General features: G+C 43.4%; 1 protein-coding gene across 2 annotated transcripts in view; it reads right to left on the bottom strand.

Moving 5' to 3' along the window:
* Nucleotides 1-22,540, bottom strand: part of LOC141133461 (uncharacterized) — a 164,106-nt gene that overhangs the window by 117,049 nt on the left and 24,517 nt on the right. For both annotated transcript variants that reach the window (XM_073622848.1, XM_073622849.1), the window contains exons 4-7: nucleotides 17,357-17,611; nucleotides 7,571-7,825; nucleotides 2,765-3,019; nucleotides 1,763-2,017 (exon numbers count right to left, since the gene is read on the bottom strand). In XM_073622848.1, the coding sequence (XP_073478949.1) occupies nucleotides 1,763-2,017; nucleotides 2,765-3,019; nucleotides 7,571-7,825; nucleotides 17,357-17,611 (1,020 nt within the window). The remainder of the gene's footprint in view (nucleotides 1-1,762; nucleotides 2,018-2,764; nucleotides 3,020-7,570; nucleotides 7,826-17,356; nucleotides 17,612-22,540) is intronic.

Raw genomic sequence — 22,540 nt, 5'->3', positions numbered from 1 at the left:
GCTTTCTCTCTTCATAACTCTGCCCTTGCAATTTGTAGAGTGCACCAGTGCCGGGACAAGATCATCCAGTGCCCAGGGCAAACTCCTCACCCCCATATAACCCCTTCAAGCACAAATCCCCCTCAGGAAAGAAGAAAGAAATGGCTGCACATCCAGAACTTCCTATTGCCTTTTATTTTTTTTCACAAAAATAACACCAAAGACACCAAACTGTGGTCACGTAGACGCGTTTCAATCGGAAATCGGAAGTTCTGGATGTGCAGCCATTTCTTTCTTCTTTCCAAGTTTCCCACGGAGGCGGGCCGGGGCTAGCACTCTGCAAGATACTCCAATAAGACTTATTTTTATACACCTGGAGCAGTAGTTCTTTTTCTTGTACAAATCCCCCCTCTCAGCACAAATGCGCACTCCCCACATCCCCCTTACAACATAAATCCCTCTAAAACCCATTCATTCGCAAATTCTCTTACTCCCAATCCCCCCTCTACTCTAAGCATATACCCCCGCCCCCCATTTCCCCCCTAGCAGCAAAAATCCCCCCTTTCAGCACAAATCCTCACCCTCATATAACCCCTTCCAGTACAAATCCCCCTTTTCAGTACAAACCACTGCCTCCGCCTCCTTTCCCAGTGTAAATCCCCCCTCTTAGCAGAAATCCTCCCCCATTCCCCCTCCCAGCATAAATCCTCTCCCATCTCCCTTCCCAGCATACATTTCCCCTCTTAGCGAAAATCATCCCCGTCTCCCCCTCCCAGCATAAATCCCCCCCTTAGAAAAAAATCCTCTCCCATATTCCCCTCCCAGCATAGACCCCCCTCTCATCACAAAGCATCTCCCTCTCCAAGAATAAATTCCCCCTCTTAGCAAAAATCCTCCCCATCTCCTTCTCCAAGAATAAATCCCCCCTCAGCAAAAATCCTCCCCATCTCAAACCTGTGGGTCCTTCTCTCCCCTCCCAGAACAACCCCCCTCCCCCAGATCCTTCTCCTGTTCTGTAAGAGCAGACTGATATGCTGGGACTTGTAGTGTCCTAGACTACAGGGGACTGAAGAATGGGACTTTTAGTGCCCTCTGTGGGGGACTGAGGATTTCTCAGTCCCTCCACAATCTAGGGCACTACAAGTCCAAGCATAGGAGGCTTCCATATCTCAGCCGCCCACAGAGGGCACTACAAGTCCCAGCAGAGCAGGCTGCCACCAGTCCTCCAAACTTAGCCTGAGGAGACTGCACAGCCTTCCACCCCCCACACTCACTCCTTGGCTGCCTGTCCTCGCGCCCTGGCTGCCCCTCTCCGGAGTCTGGGTGGCATGTTGTGCTGCATGGTGGGGCAGTGGGTGGGATTTCCCCTTGTCTGAAACATCCTGACTCCCAGACCCCGGCGCAGCACTCAAGGCTGCAGATCACTCCACCACTGGTCAGGCACCTCACTGGTTGTGGGCAGCAGTGGCAGCCGGATCTACAGATTGGGCATCGGCAGATGCGGATGCCGACTTCCTCAGAGAAAAAAATCATCAGTGGGCAGCGGGCGGCCGCTGGCCATTGTGCATATAAGTTGGAACGGCCTGGGGGGAAATTGCCACCCTGCCCCCCTGCCCAGCCGGCCCCTGGAGGAGGGGTCCCACTGTCTGTGTCAATGCACACAGCAGTGGGGCTCAGGGGCGAGCATACACAAGTGCCACTTCCCATGGGGGCACTGCAAATAGAGGAGGAGCCAGGAGCACCACTGGGGGACCAATATATAGCATCAAAATTTAGGAATTACCTGGTACAGTGAGAGGCGTTGTGCTTGCTGAAGATAATACGTTGGCTGTAGGAATAAATGATATAGCTACAGTAGAGGAGGAAACAGTTGCTGTAGAAGATTCTGGAGATTGTTGTTCTGTTGATACAGTAACAGATGTCTCTGAGGATGCAGTAGACATTGGATTTGAAGTAGAAGAGGTAACAATTGGTGTAGATGGTTCTGAAGGTTGGGGTCCTGTTGTTGGAGTAATAGGTGTTTCTGTGGATAATGGATCTGAAGCAGAGGAGAAAACAATTGTTATAGAAGATGTTAAAGTTAATTGCGCTTCTGATGGTGAAGAATTACTATCTCTAATCAAAGATGTAAATGTTCTATCATAAGTGAAATTTTGGTGTATTGTAGCGACCTGAAAAAAAAACTAGAAAGTGAACATTTGAGATGGCTTCATAGTAACTACTTAAAAAATCTTTAACTGAGCAAATTTCAGTGTTTTTGATTTGATTACATTATTGAATAATTTTTATTACTATTACATTATTATTTGTTATATTATTTATAGTTATTTATTATATTATAATTTTTTATCTCGTTTTTCAAACTTTATCATACCTGGGATGTCTACTAGACTCTTGTTTGGACAGATTTAAGTGAGTTATTCCTAAGAATTACAGGTCTACAATATAAAACGGCAAATTTCCGTGCAAAATAATTGTACCGCTTTGAGCATCAAAAATCTGAAATAATCATATCGCCAGGGAGGGTCCAGCAGGCGTCGTGATTGAGAATGGATTTTCATCCAAGGACACTATTTTCTTATTTTTTATTTTTTAAGGACTTATCAAAAACTGTTTCTTGTGGTTATTACTTTTTTACACTTTTTTGGTGAATGGGTAGGGGTATGATGTACCCGTTACTCATTCACATACACAAGTGCCACTTCCTATGGGGGCACTGCAAATAGAGGAGGAGCCAGAAGCACACCTGGGGGACCAATATATAGAAGTAGAATTGAGGAATTACCTGGTACAGTGAGAGGCGTTGTGCTTGCTGAAGATAATACGTTGGTTGTAGGAGTAAATGATGTATCTGAAGTAGTGGAGGAAACAGTTTCTGTAGAAGATTCTGGAGATTGTTGTTCTTTTGATACAGTAACAGATGTCTCTGAGGATGAAGTAGATGTTGAATTTGAAGTAGAAGAGGTAACAATTGGTGTAGATGGTTCTGAAGGTTGGGGTCCTGTTGTTGGAGTAATAGATGTTTCTGTGGACAATGGATCTGAAGTAGAGGAGAAAACAATTGTTATAGAAGATGTTAAAGATAATTGGGCTTCTGATGGTGAAGCATTACTATCTCTAATCAAAAATGTAAACGTTCTATCATAAGTGAAATTTTGGTGTATTGTAGCAACCTGAAATACAACTAGAAAGTGAACACATGAGATGGCTTCATAGTAACTACATAAAAAATCTTTACCAAAAACTGTTTTCCCCATTTGGGTTGTAACATAGGTAAGTTTACCTTTTGGCTCTCTCTTGAGAAACTGTTTTGTATCCCTCCATCGTTATATTGAGACACAAGTGCTACAAGTTAGCTCCTGACCGCTAACATAACACTAATCTCAATATACAATTATAAATATTCCTACTAAAGTAATGTGGGTCACCATTTCTGAATATTTTTTCAAAGGAAATAAATGGAAAAATGTGTGGGATTTCAGTTTGGTGGGCTTGACTTATAAAAATCCAACCCCCTTCTTCCTGTATTCATAGTATAAAGTCCCAACAGTTCTTTTTAAAGCTAAGATATTGTGTTTATGTAAATGTAGTTGCCATTGAGCTGCTGACACCCCCACCCCCCCATTTTCCCAAAGTGTTTGAAGCCTAGTACACACTATCAGTGACTGACCAGAACACTCTGGTCAGTCATTGGCTGAGAACGTTGATCGGGGGATGGTTGGCTGCTGGTTTTTCAGCATGATTGTCTGTAAGAAGGTAGCCGGCTTCTGTTGGACCGACTGCTATACACATGGGCCGGATGTTGGTCTTTTTTTTTGTAACTGGCCGATGTCGCACGGCATTCAGCCCGTGTGTACTAGGCTTGAATGTGTGCAGCAAACACTTGTTGCTGACATGTTTGTCTTTTGTTTCAATCTCCGAATGAACTAGTAATGATTAGTAATGAATTTCATTGAAATTTGTTAAAATTAGTTTAGTTTATTCGGTTTATAATGAATTCCAACTTTTCAGAAAGATTAGAATTCGAATTGGTCGAAAAACTATCGATCAATTTGAATTCTGTGTGAAGAAATAGCTGGTTGTTAAGCAGTGGGCCGGGAAGCCGCCTGCCCATGTCCTTAACAACCATTAGTCATCATCTGTCAGCGGGCTTCCCCACTGACAGATGAATGTAAAGAAAAGAATGCCGGCAATTGTCCGGAAACAGAAAAATGTTAAAAAAACAGAGTTGGGCCCTCCCCCCAGCCATCCAGCTACATCACCCGGTGGCACTGCCCTCTTCTGATGTCACGTGACCTCAGAAAAGGGCAGTGCCACCAGTTGACGTAGCTGGATGGCCCCACCCCTTGCCTATATAAGAACTGTCAAAGCTCAGATCGGGCAGTCGGTGGAAGGCCTCCAAGGAGGCAGAGCGTTTTTATTTTTTTCTATTTTGTGTGTCCAGCAGGTGTCGTGATTGACGATGGATTTGCATCGAAGGACAGTATTTTTTTATTTTTTTAACTACTTCAATACCGGGCACTTTTGCCCCTTTCCTTCCTAGGCCAACTTTCAGCTTTCAGCGGTCTTGCACTTTCAATAAGAATTGCCCGGTCACGCAACACTGTACCCAAATGAAATTTTTATCATTTTCTTCACACAAATAGTGCTTTCTTTTGGGGGTATTTATTCACAAATCAGTTTTTTATTTTTTGCGATATAAGCAAAAAAAAGAGTGGAAATTTTAAAAGAAAACAATATTTTCTACTTTCTGTTTTAAAAGAAATCCAATAAAACCTAATTTTGTCATAAATTTAAGCCAAAATGTATTCTGCTACATGTTTTTGGTAAAAAAAAATGACGTTAAGTGTATAATAATTGGTTTGTGTGATCACGGACATATGTACGCAGATGATTATGTACAGATGTGCGCAGATGATCACGGACGTATTTGTGCAGATGATCATTGGGACATATGATTTTACTGTTACATATGTGGGGGACAGGTGTTTTTACTGTGTGGGGACAGTGTTTTGGGGATACTATTTTAGGGACATTGTGTGGGGACAAGTGTGGGGACACTGGGTCGTTGATCAGTGTGTAAAAAGCTGTAAAAAACAGCTTATACTCACTGATCACCGACTGGCTTCAGCGATTCGCTCTGCTCTCCTCACTGACAACTTCTGTGTGAGGAGAGGAGAGCCGATCACCTAGCAACTGGCTCTCTATTTACATCACATGATGGCTGGGATTGGACACAGTCGTTGAGTGATTAGGAGGGCCAATCACAGAGCCCTCCTGCCGATTGGAGATGCGCCGTGTCCGGGTGACACAAGCGCATCGGGATCACACCGCTGCACAGGCACGCACGCAATCCCCCTGCTTCTGAGGGACGTTGCTGAATGTCCACTCTGAAGGAGGAAGTGCCCACCCGGCCGTATATGTGCAGTGGCCGGGTTTGAGGTGGTTAATAAAGGACGCGTCAAAAACTGTTTCTTTTGGTTGTTACTTTTTGACACTTTTTTGGTGAATGTGTAGGGGTATAATATACTGAATACTCATTCACATAGGGGGGCCAGGATCTGGGGGCCACCTTGTTAAAGGGGGCGTCCAGATTTCGATAAGCCTCCCACCCGCAGACCCCGACAACCACAGCCCAGGTTTGTCTGGAAGAGACCCTTGTCCCCATCAACAGGGGGACAAGGTGCTTTGGGGTGTTGAGAGCATGTGGTTTGGTATGGTTCGGGGGGAGGGGGGGCGCTCGCTCGTCCCCCCCTTTCTTGACCTGCGGGGCTGCATGCTCGGATAAGGGTCTGGTATGGAATTTGGAGGGGGACCCTACAAGTTTTTTCTTTTTTATAATTTGGCATAGGGTTCCTCTTAAAATCCATAACAGACCCGAAGGGCCTGGTACTGACTTGGGGGGGAGGTACTCCTTGCACAAGTAAAGGCGCAAAAACTGGAAAGTTATAAAACCATCACTATGGGCAAATATTTGACAATAAAATACAGGTAGGTGCTATATATGAGGAGAGAGCAATGATATGTTAGTCCATGACAGTCTATGTAAAAAGTATGGGAAGATGGGATAATAATATAGGATCCACAACTAGGGCTGCCTTCCAGGAGAACTGAAACCGGGCTCCAAACTCTGAAGGAAAAAACACAAGGGGAAAGGCACCCCTGGGTGTAGTATAAAATCAATTTATTAAAAACAATGTGCAAGCAACCCACATTTAGAAGGTTAAAAAGCAGCATGTAGTGGATTAGGGAGATGATCCATCATGAGAAAAAATCCATCAGGTCGGTCACGATCCCTTCTGCTAGCTGGTGAAGCATATGGCTTGCTGTGTACCTCTGAAGCCGGCTGCGGTGATGGTGGAATCCAAAGCGAGGCCAGGAACGCAGATGGGAGGCAGGCGCGGGGTAGTGATGTCACTGGACAGCGACGCGTTTCCTGAGCATACGGGCTACGATGTCACGGTAGCCGCGCTCCTTCGTCAAGATTTTTGGGAGGTACTCCTTGCCCTTTTTTTCTTTATTTTTTGTAAAAATCCGCGTGCTGACAATTGTAATCGTTGGTCAATTAAAATGTGATTTTTTTTTTTTTAGAAATGTGATTTTTGCTGCAGCATGTGTTATACATGCTACAGATGCACCATATTGCAGACAGACTAAGGTGACCCCCCAGGCACTATTTTTAAAGGAATTTTTCATTTTTATTTTTCCACTTAAAAAGGGGTTGCTCACACCGCCCGCCAACCAGGAAAAAGAAAAAGAAAAGAAAAATCACTCTTGCCAACATGGAGGCACTATGCCTACTGCAGGCTTCTCCGTTTAACATTTCTTTTAAAGGGTAGGGCAGGGCCACCTGTCTACATCACCTGGTGGCAATGCCTGTTCTGACGTCACAGACCCAGCATGCACCGGTCCGTAACGTCAAAAGAGGGGCGGTACCATCCGGTGACGTAGACAGGTGGCCCTTTCCCTATAAAAGAGCTGTCGAACGGTGGAGCCTGTAGTAGGCATAGTGCCCTCATGTAGGTGAGAGCGATTTTTTCTTTCGGGTTGGCAGGCGGTGTGATTGACTATGGATCTACATCGGGGGACACTGTTTTTTATTTTTTAAAAGAGAAGTATGTTTTTTTTTTATTGTCCCCTGGCACCTCTAACACTGAAAACCGAGTGAACACCGCTAGATTGTGGCAGGATTACTTTAAAGTCGTTATAAAGTCTAAACATATTTTATTTTAATACATTCCTTGCATTAAGGTAAAAAATGTTTAGGCATTGGTTTTGGCTCCTTATTCCCCCTTTTACTTACCTAAATCCTCATTCGATCAGTCGCTGTGCACGTTTTCAGCTCTTCCCTCCCCTCATTTCCATGTCTCACTGGCCTTACTGTGGCACCAGGGGCCATTGGCTCCTGCTGCTGTCAATCAAAGCCAGTGATAATGGAGGAGGGGTCCCGCTGTCTGTGTCAATGCATGCAGCAGTGGGGCTTGGGAGCGAGCATACACAAGTTCCACTTCCCATGGGGGCACTGCAAATAGAGGAGGAGCCAGGAGCACCGCTGGAGGACCAAAATATAGCAGTAGAATTGAGGAATTACCTGGTACATTGAGAGGCGTTGTGCTTGCTGAAGATAATACGTCGGTTGTAGGAGTAAATGATGTATCTGAAGTAGAGGAGGAAACAGTTGCTGTAGAAGATTCTGGAGATTGTTGTTCTTTTGATACAGTAACAGATGTCTCTGAGGATGCAGTAGACATTGGATTTGAAGTAGAAGAGGTAACAATTGGTGTAGATGGTTCTGAAGGTTGGGGTCCTGTTGTTGGAGTAATAGGTGTTTCTGTGGATATTGGATCTGAAGCAGAGGAGAAAACAATTGTTATAGAAGATGTTAAAGATAATTGGGCTTCTAATAGTGAAGCATTACTATCTCTAATCAAAGTTGTAAACGTTCTATCATAAGTGAAATTTTTGTGTATTGTAGCGACCTGAAAAAAAAACTAGAAAGTGAACACAGCTTCATAGTAACTACATAAAAAAAACAAAAACAGTTTTCCCCAGTTGGGTTGTATCATAGGTAAGTTTACCTTTTGGCTCCCTCCATCGTTACATTGAGACACAAGTGCTACAAGTTAGCAAATCTTCTCCTGACCGCTGACATACTGTAACACTAATCTCAATATGCAATTATAAAGAATCCAATTAAAGTAATGTGGTTCACAATTTCTGTAAATTTTTTCAAAGGAAATAAATGGAAAAATGTGTGGGATTTCAGTTTGGTGGGCTTGACTTATAAAAATCCAAACCCCCCCTTCCAGTATTCATAGTATAAAGTCCCAACAGTTCTTTTTAATGCTAACATTTTGTGTGTATATAAATGTAGTTGCCATTGAGCTGCTGACACCCTCCCCCCTTCCCAAAGTGTTTGAAGCCTAGTACGCACTACCAGTGACTGACCAGAACACTCTGCTCAGTCATTGGCTGAGAACCCTGATCGGGAGACGGTTGGCTGCTGTTTTTTTTTTTTTCGTTTTTTTTTTTTCGTTTTTTTTTTTCTTTTTTATTACCACTTCAGCAAACACTATCACAAATCTTATTCAACTTTACACTAATTTGTTGTCTCTCTCAATTACACATCATTGTGGTATTTTCCTAACAACTTTTTTTTTTTTATTATCTGCATTTTCCAAAATTTGATCTTAAAAAACGTATTCACTAACTTTACTTTTTATATCTTTCTTTCTGTTCTTTCCCTACCCTTATTCATCCCCCCTCCCCCCTACTGCTCTTTCTCCCACCCTCCATCTCATTTGGTCTCAATCTTTCTTCTTATTTCCGGTCCTACTCATGCTCTGCCACCCTCTGTCATCTTTTCTAAGTATTTCTCTGAGGTTTTAAAGATTTTCCATTTTCCCCAACTACTGTTATATCTTCCTAGTTGCTCTTTTTCGCTGCTACATAGGAATTCCATTCTGCTATAGTATTCTAATCGCTATTTTTGTGCAGTATAGTTCTACTTAATATATTTTCAATCCTAGTTCACTTTTTTCGCTTTTTTCATTTACCCATTCTACCATTTGTGAAATGATTACTGACTTATAGTATCTACCTATATCTACCTATATCTGGTGCTGTTAGGCCACTGTGTATTTTTTTCCTAGTGATTAGTGCAAATTTTACTCTCAGTTTTTCATTTTGCCAGATGTATTTTATCATCATTGTTTTAATTGATCTGAAAAAGCTCTGTGGTATAGCTATTGGTAGCATTTGGAATTTATACATTATTTTTGGGAGGATCACCATTTTAAACATGTTTATCTTTCCCATCCATGATATAGATTGTAGTGAGCACCTCTTTAACTCCGCTTTGATCTCATTAAGTAATGGAATATAATTTGCCAGATATAAATTCTTGACAGATGATGTCAATTTAATTCCCAGGTATGGCAATTCTCTTTTCACCCACGTGAATGGAAATTCCCTTTGCAGTGCAAGTTCTTCGTTTTTCTACTCCTATATTTAATATTTCTGTTTTGATGGGATTTATTTTAAAGTTTTTTTATCTCTCTTATTATGTTTGGCAATGTCACTCTTGGGTTGGTTACGTACATAAGGATGTCACCCGCCTATGCCGCGATTTTGTGTTCCTCTTCCCCCACTCTCGCCCCTCCTATGTCTCGATTGTTCCTTAAGGTCGCAAGGAAAGGTTCCATCGACAGTACGTATAGGAGTGGCGAGAGTGGGCACCCCTGTCTCGTTCTGTTATACATTTCAAAAGAGGACTGCCTCCCATTGACTTTAACTATTGCTGTTGGCCGGTTATATAGATTTTTAATCCATCTTGTGATTTTAGGTCCCAGTCCTGTGTATTGAAGTGTATCCATCATGAATCTCCAGTCTACTCTGTCAAACGCTTTTTCCGCGTCAATTGACAGAAGTAGTATTTTTCCCCTTTCGCAACATTAGGACTGTTTTTATGCTATTATCCCTACCCTCTCTACCAGATACAAACCCTGTTTGGTCTGGGTCTACCCATAATGGTATCATTTTTTTTTTTAGGATTGATGCCAGGATTTTTGCATAGATTTTTGTACTGGCATTCAATAAGGCTATGGGCCTATAGTTAGAGCAGATGTTCTTATCTTTTCCCTCTTTAGGTATTATTGTAATATGAGCTAATAATGACTCTCTCCTTGTTTCTTCATCTTCCCCTAACTTATTCAGGTAGTCGCACAGCTTTGGGATCAGTTGGTTTTGAATTTTTTTGTAGTATTTGATCGTGACTCCATCTGGTCCTGGGCTTTTGCCTGTAGGGGTTTCTTTCAATGCCAGTTTGATTTCATCTTGCGTAATTGTTTTTTCCAACTTCCAATCAGGTGTTCTGCTTGGATTTTTGGTAATTTGACCTTCATTAAGTAATCTTGTATGTTTCTTTTTCTTATTTCTTTTTCTTCTTTTGTCTCTTGGTTTCTTATTGCATAGAGTGCACTGTAACATGATTGGAAGGCCGCTGCAATTTCTGTTGTCTTATTTACCATTTCTCCTCTTTCATTCTTTATATCTCTTCTATTATTGTGTTTTCTGTTTCCTCATCATCTATTAAATCCTCATTTAGTCTCCATGGGCCTGTCCCATAGGTTTCTCCTTGTAGTTTAATCTTCATTGTAACTGGGGCATGAGCTGACACTGTTGTTATTCCTATTGTTGTTTCCATCACTACTTCCAGGGCTCTATGCTAAACCAAGATGTAATCTAGCCTCGAGTACGTACCGTGCACTGCCGAGTGGAATGTACAGTCTTTTGTAGTTGGATGCTGGATTCTCCAAATGTCAACTAATTGATGTTCGTATATATTTTTTTTAATCATTCTTAATTGTTTGTATTCTCTATCCGATGCAACTGATGTACTATCTAGTTTATGGTCCATGGAGAAGTTGAGATCTCCAGCCAGAATTACTTTGACTTGTTTGAATACCATCAAATTATTTAGTAGTCTTATCAAATATTTTTTGGGGTCTTTATTGGGGCAATATACATTTGCAAGCATGTATTTCATACTCTGTAAGGTCCCTCTCAGGAAAAGGAAGTGGCCCTCTGGATCGACTTTTCTCTTTTCTACTTCGAAGCAAACATTTTTCCCAAAGCCTATTGCTACTCCTTTTGCCCTCCTGATTGGAGAATCTCCATAATAACATGCTGGAATATTCCTCGAATACAGCTTAACATTTGTATCCTGTGCAATATGTGTCTCTTGTAAAAATATTATTTCTGCAGCGTTTCTTTCTAGTTCTTGTGAAACCATATGCCTTTTCTCTGGAGAATTTAGTCCTCAGATATTATATGTCAAAAATGTTATGTTACTCATATTTCTCTATTACTCTCCAGTTCCTCTGTGTCTCCCTCCTGGGGCCCCATCCCACCCCCCCAGAAAAAGGGGGGGCGCCCCAGGCAGGGGGGATCCAGAGAGGACCTTGCTTCATAACCCAGAGGGCCGCAGCAATCTACCTGAGTCTCGCAGACCTATTCCCTCCCTCACACCCCCACTCTCTCCTCCCCAACCCCTCTTCCCTTGTTGATGGTATTTGACCTCATGGTCATAGAGCAGCTAATTAATCTTTGGGGGCCCTCTTGCCCCTCTGCTATTTATGGTCTGAGGTGGAGTTATATTTGGCACTCTAGGGCCACCCCTCCTGCTATTGAAGGGGCAACCTCAGGGGGTGCCGCATGTCCAAGTCTCCACCCCCCCATATCCTCTTCCATTCTACCCCCCCACCTATCCCCGCCTCCTCCTCTCCCCCAGTCTAGACCACTCTGTTTCTCTCCTGCCACACTTAGTATTCAATCATTTTGTTATATTTACTCTAGTAATTCTATTTCCTAGAGATCAAGAGCCATTGTGCTTTATCTTGCGTTGTTCTTCCTTGTCTGGATGTTATGTCCCTGACACTTTCTGGTGTTGGAATTTCCAATTATTTGCAAAAGCCAGTGATTTATTCTACAAACCTAAGTTTCACAGTATGTAATTTCTTCTGGCAATCAAACTTGCGGGGAAGCCCCAGTTATATTGAATTTCTTGTTCCTGTAAAATTTTTAACAAGGGTTTTAATGTCCTTGTCCTTCTCAGGGTTTCTTGTGATAGATTTTGGAAAATTTGTATCGTCTTTTTTTCAGATTCAATTGGTTTCCGCCCTTGCGGTCTTCTTATTCTATGTACTCTTTCCATTTTTATTAGGTTAGCTTCTTCTGTTCCAAAAATTGGGTTAAAAATCTTCCTTATTATTTCTGTTAAATTTTCTGTCTGAGTGAGTTTGGGGAAGCCTCGTATTCTTACGTTTTTCCTTCGGTCCCTGTTTTCTTGATCTTCTAATCTATATGCTTGTTCCTGCTGATCTTTTTTTAGTGTTTTTATTTCTTCTTTTAGCTCTTTTAACATACTTGAGTGGGAATCCACCTTTTTTTCTACTTCCTCTACTCTTGAGAGCATATAGCCCAGATCTTTATAAATTGTTGCCATTTCTGTTTTTAAAGGATTTTCCAGGGCCGCAAATATTATTTCCATATATGATGGCAACTGAGCTGTCTTCTGTTGTTCCTCTTCTTTTCTTGCACGTGTATCTAACCCAGGGTCCTGATCTATTCTGGATTCTGAGAGTGTACTACTTTCTAGCGAAGTCTTGTTCTGACCCTTTTTCTCCTTTTTTTCCTTATTCTCCATTTGACGTCCCTTAGTATGGTTTTTCTGTTGTTTGTCTTTCCCCTTCCCTTCGCCTCCTTTGTTCATAGTGCCAGAGTTAGGACTTAAGCTAGGGCTAGGGCGGGGTGATTTGGCCACCACTCCACCTCCTCTTGCCGGTTTACCCCACATTTTATCAACTTACCCCAAGGGAAGGGAAACACACAAAAAAATAAAAAATAACAATAAGGGGGGGCCTGTCCGTTTCCTCTCAATATTTGGGGTTTATAAAATTGTTATGCAATTATTACACAGAGGGGCGCAGCCAAAAAAAAAAAACATTAAAAAAAATTCCAATTAGTAACTCAAATTGATACCTCAAAATAGGTGCAGTTTATCCCAACCAGCCCTGTACACTCAGTCCCTTAAGTCACTCAGTTATATGTAAATGCTAATTCCTCGGGCAGATATAAATGAATGTTAGGAAGTATAGCGTTTCTGTTTCAGATGTTTTGTATATAGGTACTGTTATTTATATCAGGTATCTTAAGTGTGCTGTTTCCACTTTCCCCTGCAAGCTCTCTCCTCTATTTCACCTTATGAGAACATTGTAGGATGTTATATATGTACCTTAATTTTCAGGTAAAAAACAAAAAAAAAACAAAAGGAAAACTTTTACTTATCTGAAGGGGACCCATCCAGGACCCACAACGTCTCTCCTAGCGAGCACTCTGCAGTTGTGCCTCCCCTCAGATCTTCTTCACACCGCTCGTCTCTGTTCGGCTCTCCTCAGTAACCCTCGGCCTGTCACACGCTCTTCGGCGACTCACTCCAGCCTCCTCTAAATAGCCGAATGCCGATGCACAAGCATCTCCTCTTCTCTTCCTATCTCCAGGTCCCGCGAGATGTCCTCTTGCTCTCCGCCCCAGGCAACAGGTAGGCGGGGGAGGGAGACATGCCACTCTAATGTTCTTCGTCCTCCCGCAACAGCGGGGATAAGGGGAGGCGTAGGAGCAAAAAGGTGGCCTTAGCAACGGGGACACAGATCCAGCATGGCAATTGCAGCCACAGGCTCCCCCGTCCTCCAGTACAGCAGACACACAGCAGCATGCTGAGACCTTTCTCTCTTTCCTATATGGCAGGGATTCTATCCAGCTTTCATGAGGTTTTCATGAGGTGGAGAGGCGAGGGGAGAGGGGGGGAGGGTGATTTCAGCAGCAGTCCATTATCAGGAGACGAGATCAGGAGCTCCCTACGGCACCTATTTGGTACCATTACTAGGCTCCTCCCTCTTTTGTGACATTGCGTGTTATCAAGCAACAAGTGCTAACAAGTTAGCCAGTCTTCTCCTGACCGCTGACATAACACTAATCTCAATATACACTTATAAAGAATCCAAATAAAGTAATGTGGTTCACCATTTCTGTATATTTTTTCAAAGGAAATAAATGGAACATTTGCTTGTGTGTTGTGATAAATGTTTTCAATGGGGTTTATTTGACATACTGCATGTGCATTTATAAATATATACAAGATAATATTCCTATTCAGTGCCCCCAATTTCTAGTTTTTATCCAAGATTTATGTTTTCTTCAAAATGGCTATAAGTGGAGATGAGATTTATAATTCCAGTAAATTTGTGGTGAAATTTGGTGGACTGAACGTTACAGGACCCGTAACATCCTGCCTGACCTTTCAACTGTGAGGGTTTCCTGCAACCTGTTGTCAGTATGTGTTGGGGTAGTTCAGGGAGAGTTGTCAGTCTGTGTGGGGACAGTTAGTTGCTATATTGTGTTACATTGCAAAAAATGTGTGGGATTTCAATTTGGTGGGCTTGCCTTATAAAAATCAACTCCCCTTCTTCTTGTATTCACAGTATAAAGGCCCAACAGTTATTTTTCATGCTAACATTTTGTGTGTATATAACTGTAGTTGCCATTGAGCTGCTTTTTCCCAAAGTGTTTGAAGCCTAGTACACAATATAATTTTTTTTTCATTCAACCCAGCCCAGGTTGGAGCCTTTATACTAACAATTCAATGTTAGCACAGTGATCTCTCCTGCTGTTCTATTGTGTTCTGACAGGGGGATGGCCCCCACCAGAACACTCTGGTCAGTCATTGGCTGAGAACGCTGATCGGGAGATGGTTGACTGCTGGTTTTACAGCATGATCGTCAGTCAGAAGCTAGCTGGCTTTTGTTGGACCTGCTGCTATACACATGGGCCCGATGTTGGCTGTTTTTTTTTTTCAACTGGCCGATGTTGCCCGGCATTCATCCCATGTGTACTAGGCTTGAGTGTGTGCAGCAAACACATGTTGCTGACATGTTGGTCTTTTATTTGCTCTTGGTTTAAAGAACATCATTGTATACTAGAGATGTAAAATTTGTCTCGGTCCAAATACAAATTCGGACAAATTTTGGGTTTTTTGTAGGTTCGGATGAACCTGCAAAGGAGATAGTAATGAATAGTAATGAATTTTGTTGAAATCCGTTAAAATTTATTTTGTTTATTCATTTTCTAACGAATGACAACTTTTCAGAAAGATTATAATTCAAATTGGTCAAAAAACGATCGACCGATTAAAATTCTGTGTAAATAAATAGCTGTTTTTTAAGTAGTAGGCCCGAGTCTTTAACAACCATGGGTTATCATCTGTCAGCGGGCTTCCTCACTGACAGATGAATCTAAAGAAAAGAATGCTGGAAATTGCCCGGAAACAGAAACATTTTAAAAACAATGTCGTTGCCCCTCCCCCACCCCCCAGCCACCCAACTACATCACACGTCACGTGACCTCAGAAAAGGGCAGTGCCACCAGGTGACGTAGCCGGGAAACCCCCCCCCCGCCTATATAAAAACTGTCAAAGCTCAGATCGGGCAGTCGGCGGAAGGCCTCCCAGGAGGCGGAGTATTTTTATTTTTTTTTATTTTGTGGATCCAGCATGCATCGTGATTGAAGATGGATTTGCATCGATGGACACAATTTTTTTTTTTTTTTAAATAAAGGACTTGTTAAAAACTGTTTCTTGTGGTTATTACACTTTGACACTTTTTTGGTGAATGGGTAGGGGTATGATGTACTCGATACTCATTCACATAGAGGGGGCAGGGATCTGGGGGCCCCCTTGTTAAAGGGGGCTTCCAGATTCTTATATAGACCCCAACAACCACAGCCCAGGGTTGTCCAGAAGAGGCCCTTGTGCTTTGGGGTTGAGGGCACAAAGCACCCACCCCCATGTTAAGAGCATGTGGTTTGGTATGGTTCAGGAGGGGGGGGGGCTCTCTCTCTCCCCCTTCTTGACCTGCGGGGCTAATAATGGTATCATTAACTGTTAGTGCAAAGAACAGTGTAAAGTAAAAGTAGTGATGATGTGAATAAAAAATCACTTGTATTCAGTCTATAAACAGTTCATAAATGAATCATCAGTTCATTGGAAAAGAATGGCGGGGTGGTAAAGGTGGCTGCTGTACTCAGAGAGCCAACTCTGTATGCAGAAAGATAAAAGGGGAGAATAAAGAAAGCGCCACCTAAGTGCAGTATTAAGATCTGTGTTTTAATGACACGATATATGAGAACACTCACAAGAGATAAAAAAGATATAGGCTCATCTGTTATCCAGTGGTCCAAGGGGCTCCTGGTGTCCAGAGAGGGCTCCAGGGCTCCAATGCATTGCTGCATAGGTGATGTGTCCTCAGCACGTCCTGTGGCCACCAGGAAGGCAAATGGAACCAGCGTGGAAGGCATGGATGTGACATCATGGACAACGGGATTACATCCAGGGGAGCTGTGGCAGTGGAAGAAGATGGGCTAGCAGGCTACACGCTTGGAGCATCAGCTCCTTCTACAGGCCTGGGGTGGCAGTGCCTTTGAGATGCTATTTATGTGACTGTGCTGTGGGACAGCAGATCCCAGCACGGACACTGGTTAAAATTAGCCACACAAGGGAATTAGCAATAACGGGGGTTTGGATGAGTAAACCAGGTTCAGTAGATGACAACATTGTTGCATAAATACATCAATCAAATGCACTTTGAGAGTCAAATACGTTTCAGATAAGCGAAGTGTTCCTCAAGAGACTTTTTTTTAAAAACTTTGAAAAAACTTTGGAAAACAATAAAAATGGATTACAAAATAACAATAGTAATAATTGGTTAAAAACTGGACTCATATAAAAGGACAATCCCTATACAAAGGTGCTAATGCTAGTATTCAACCACAGGCATAAAAAATGTATATAAAAAAAACATATAACATGCAATATGCTCTATATAAAATATATCATACATTACATAAAATACACAAAACACATAAAATATACCAGTGTGAGAGGGAGGGCCTGGAAACTTGTAAAAAACTATCCATGAAAAATTATTTTTTATAAAAAAAAATTCTATAAAGAATTGATAATTGTATGAGTACGTTCGTAAGGACATCATTGTATGCAAGTGGGGACAGTGGGTACTTACCCATCCATATATGTCCCTCTAAGTGTATGCATATATGTATATATGTGTATTCAAATGCTTATGTGTGTATATGTAGATATATGTATATAATTCTCTTAATCATGCCCCAGTTATACTGGCCATGCACTCCACAAGCCGTGGATTTGGTCTGGCTGGGTATGATCAACACAACACATATATACCTGTAACCCCGTGTGTGTACACCTGGGTACATACTGTATACAGCAGTAGAATTGAGGAGTTACCTGGTACAGTGAGAGGCGTTGTGCTTACTGAATATAATACGTTGGTTGTAATAGTAATTGATGTATCTGAAGTAGAGGAGGAAACAGTTGCTGTAGAAAATTCTGGAGGTTGTTGTTTAGTTGATACAGTAACAGATGTCTCTGAGGATGAAGTAGACGTTGGATTTGAAGTAGAAGAGGTAACAATTGGTGTTGATGGTTCTGAAGGTGGGGGTCCTGTTGTTGGAGTAATAGGTGTTTCTGTGGATAATGGATCTGAAGCAGAGGAGAAAACAATTGTTAAAAGATGTTAAAGTTAATTGGGCCTCTGATGGAGAAGCATTACTATTTCTAATCTAAGATTTAAACATTCTATCATAAGTAAAATTTTGGTTTATTGTAGCGACCTGAAATAAAACTAGAAAGTGAACACATGAGATGGCTTCATAGTAACTACATTAAAAATCTTTACCAAAAACAGTTCTCTCCATTCGGGTTGTAACATACGTAAGTTTTCCTTTTGGCTCTGGCTTAAGAAACTCCCCTCGTTATATTGAGACACAAGTGCTACAAGTTGGCCAGTCTTCTCTTGCCACTGGCATAACAGTGATCTCAATTAGAGATGGGCCGAACAATCCCCTAACCTGAATGGCGAACGCCTTTAAAGTCTACGGGAGCTGAGCAGGAAAAATCAAAAGTGCCAATTTTGAAGGCTTATGTGCAAGTAATTGGCAATAAAAGGTGTATGGGGTCTGGGTACTGCCCTGGGGGAAATGTATGAATGGAGCAGTGATTTTTTTGATGCTTGAAGTGCAACAATAAAAATGAAAAATACCTTTAAATATAGTGCCGGTGGGGGGGGTAGTCTGTCTGTAAAGTGGAGCATCTGTAGCATATATAGCATATGCTGCAGAAAAATTGACATTTCTAAAAAATAAAAAAAAAAAAAAACGAGTCAAATCCCATTTAAAATGACTCGCGGTTGCAATTGCCGGCCCCCGGCTACTGAAATAAACTAAAAAAAAAAATGGCATGGGGTCCCCCCCTAAAATCCATACCAGACCCTTATCCAAGCATGCAGCCTGGCAGGTCAGGAAAGGGGGGGCCAGTGAGCGCACTCCCTGAACCATACCAGGCCACATACCCTCGACATGGGGTGGTGGGTGCTTTGGGGCAGGCAGGCTCTACACAGACCTCATTCCAACAACCGTGGCCTGTGGTAGTGTTGGTCTGCGGGCAGGGGCTTATCAGGCCCCCAGATCCCCCCTCCCATGTGAATGTGTATCGGGTACCATTCACCCAAAATTGGCAAGAGTAATAAAAACACACAGTTTTAGACAAAGCCTGCAAATATGGGTGTTCGACGAATGGGCTGAGCAGCCAATATTAGGCCCCAACTCATGCTCGGCCCGAACCGTTCACCCAACACTAATCTCAATATACACTTAATGGAACATTGTCTTGTGTGTTGTGATGAATGTTATCAAAACTGTTTATTTGTATGACACGCTGGGGCCCAAATTGCACAAAGGCACTGCATTCAGAAAGCACCCCCGGATATCATATATTAGGAATGGTGGCAACTTGTGTACACATTGCTGGAGAAGAAGAATTAAAATACATAATCCCATTAAAGACCAAGAAAGAGGGGGGCGTGTCCAGATGTGAGCCACAGTAGACATGTCTGAGAGAAGCTCCAGTAATACTGACCCTAATCTATTGGCATCCTTGCTGAAAAAAACCTGGTGAGCTTCCAAACCTCCTCTGGCAATATTTTTTGGGAACGGATGCTCGATTTGGCAGTGTTAATCGAACAGCGGCGGGCTCCATAAACCCGCGGCCCTACCATCCTGATCCTAATCCATTGCCATCCTTGCTGGTGAGCCTCCAAACCTCCTCTGACAGTTCATCCACATCCCCTGCTCCAGCCCCAGACAGTATTTCTTGTGAACAGCCGCCCGATTCTGCAGTGTTAATCCGGGCTGTGGCCTGACCATCCTGATCCTAATCCATCGCCATCCTTTCTGAAAAAAGCTTGGTGAGCCTACTAATCTCCTCTGGCAGTTCATCCACATCTCTTACTCCACTGCAGCAGTATAGGGATCTGCCTAGCTGAACGTATGTGTCCAAACTGACCGCGGGCTCCTGGGGTCTTGCGACCACGGCTATCTTACCGGCTTCCACTCTGCCGGTATGCTCTGGGCCTCATCCTCCACGCATTCCGGCACACAGGACTAGAATCCTCGCCCATCTCGTCATTCCACTATAAGAGTATAAGGGCCCGCTTGACTGAAACTGCCTGTCAGCACAGACCACAGTCTCCCGAGGCCCTGTGACAGCTGGCATCTTGGCTGTTCCTGCACATCCTGGGGGTAGTCTACCAGGGTACAGTCTACTCTCCTGCATTCCGGTCTCCTCCCTGTACATACCCCCTGCAGATGTCTTCAAATTAAAAGACTACCAAATCTAACAAATCTGTCACATCACTTCAGCTGCCACCGACCTCTTCTACGTGGTCTGACGCCGTCTTGGTTGGGAGGCTCCGGCCTTGCTGGCTGAGTTGGAAATGGATCCCAGGGAGGTTTTGAGGATGGCGGAATCTGCCCCGCTGCCTCAAGACAGCACAGCCATGATCCTGACTGCAATTGAACAAAGCAAGACCTCGCTTCTGGTGCGCATAGATCACCTTGCAGAAGAATGCAATCTTATACGGAAAGACTAAGGGGGGGGCTGACCGAAATGGAGACCAGAGTGTCCGCCACAGAAGATCTTACCGTCACTCATGTCACCTCCATAGCAGAGTTTCAGCATACAGTACAGTCCCTTGTTGCAATATCAGATGATGCTGAAAATCGGCAGAGGCACAATAATGTTAGAGTCCTGGGTCTCCCTGAGGGGGATCACCCGGAGGAGTTTGGGGAGGAGTTCCTTAAAAGCCTGTAAGATCCTGCGGATGTCCCCCCCACTTACGTGGTTGCGAGAGCTCACCGGGTACCCACGGGCAGGGCCATCCCTGGGACCAATCCCAGACCTTTCTTGGTCCGCTTTCTCAACTACAGAGACAGGGACAGGATCTTTTCTGAAGCCTGAAAACACCCCACACTCAAATACGGCAACACCACTGTTCTTCTTTTTCCCTGATTTCTCAGCTGATTTGCAGAGGAAGAGGAAACCCTTCAATGATGTCCGTAAAAGGCTCAGGGATAAAAATATTAAATACAACATGCTTTATCCCAGCCGTCTCTGTGTCCAACATGAAGGAACGATTTGTTTCTTTGATACCCCTGCAGATGCTGACAACTGGCTGACTGCCTTGCGCTAATGAAATCTTATGTCTTGGAATTAGGGATGAGCCGAACACCCCCCTGTTCGGTTCGCACCAGAACATACGAACAGGAAAAAAGTTTGTTCGAACACGCGAACACCGTTAAAGTCTATGGGACACGAACATGAATAATCAAAAGTGCTAATTTTAAAGGCTTATATGCAAGTTATTGTCATAAAAAGTGTTTGGGGACCTGGGTCCTGCCCCAGGGGACATGGATCAATTCAAAAAAAAGTTTTAAAATGGCCGTTTTTTCAGGAGCAGTGATTTTAATAATGCTTAAAGTCAAACAATAGAAGTGTAACATCCCTTTAAATTTCGTAGCTGGGGGAAGTCTATAGTATGCCTGTAAAGGGGTGCATGTTTCCTGTGTTTAGAACAGTCTGACAGCAAAATGACATTTCGAAGGAAAAAAGCCATTTAAAACTACTCGCGGCTATTGCTTTGCCGGTCCGACAATACACATAGAAGTTCATTGATAAAAACGGCATGGGAATTCCCCACAGGGGAACCCTGAACCAAAATTTTAAAAAAATGACATGGGGGTCCCCCTAAATTCCATACCAGACCCTTCAGATCTGGTACGGATTTTAAGGGGAACCCCGCGCCAAAAAAAAAAAAAAAAACGGCGTAGGGTCCCCCCAAATATCCATACCAGACCCTTATCCGAGCACGCAACCTGGCAGGCCACAGGAAAAGAGGGGGGGACGAGAGAGCGCCCTCCCTCCTGAACCATACCAGGCCACATGCCCTCAACATTGGGAGGGTGCATTGGGGTAGCCCCCCAAAACACCTTGTCCCCATGTTGATGAGGACAAGGGCCTCATCCCCACAACCCTGGCCGGTGGTTGTGGGGGTCTGCGGGCGGGGGGTTTATCGGAATCTGGAAGCCCCCTTTAACAAGGGGACCCCCAGATCCCGGCCCCCCCTGTGTGAAATGGTAAGGAGGTACAAAAGTACCCCTACCATTTCACTAAAAAACTGTCAAAAATGTTAAAAATGACGAGACAGTTTTTGACAATTCCTTTATTTAAATTCTTCTTCTTTCTTCTATCTTCCTTCATTTTCTTCTTCTTCTTCTTCTGGTTCTTCTGGCTCTTCTGGTTCTTCCTCCGGCGTTCTCATCCAGCATCTCCTCCGCGGCATCTTCTATCTTCTTCTCCTCGGGCCGCTCCGCACCCATGGCATGGGGGGAGGCTCCTGCTCTTCTCTTCATCTTCTTCTCTTCTTCATCTTCTTCTTCATCTTCTTCTTTTCTTCTCTTTTCTTCTCATCAAGAAGATGAAGAAGAGAAGAAGAGAAGAAAAGAAGAAGATGAAGAAGAAAATGAAGAAAAGAGCGGGAGCCTCCCCCCATTCCATGGGTGTGGAGCGGCCCGAGGAGAAGAAGATAGAAGACGCCGCGGAGGAGATGCTGGATGAGAATGCCGGAGGAAGAACCAGAAGAGCCAGAAGAACCAGAAGAAGAAGAAGATGAAGGAAGATAGAAGAAAGAAGAAGCATTTAAATAAAGGTATTGTCAAAAATTGTCTCTTGTCATTTTTAACATTTTTGACAGTTTTTTAGAGAAATGGCCCTTACCATTTCACACAGGGGGGGGCCGGGATCTGGGGGTCCCCTTGTTAAAGGGGGCTTCCAGATTCCGATAAGCCCCCCGCCCGCAGACCCCCACAACCACTGGCCAGGGTTGTGGGGATGAGGCCCTTGTCCTCATCAACATGGGGACAAGGTGTTTTGGGGGGCTACCCCAAAGCACCCTCCCAATGTTGAGGGCATGTGGCCTGGTATGGTTCAGGAGGGGGTGGCGCTCTCTCGTTCCCCCCTCTTTTCCTGCGGCCTGCCAGGTTGCATGCTTTTTTTTTTTTTTGGCGCGGGGTTCCC

The sequence above is a fragment of the Aquarana catesbeiana genome, linkage group LG03 (assembly GCF_042186555.1).
Source record: "Aquarana catesbeiana isolate 2022-GZ linkage group LG03, ASM4218655v1, whole genome shotgun sequence".
In the NCBI taxonomy this organism is placed as follows: domain Eukaryota; kingdom Metazoa; phylum Chordata; class Amphibia; order Anura; family Ranidae; genus Aquarana; species Aquarana catesbeiana.
This window is presented reverse-complemented; position numbering and strand designations above follow the sequence as displayed.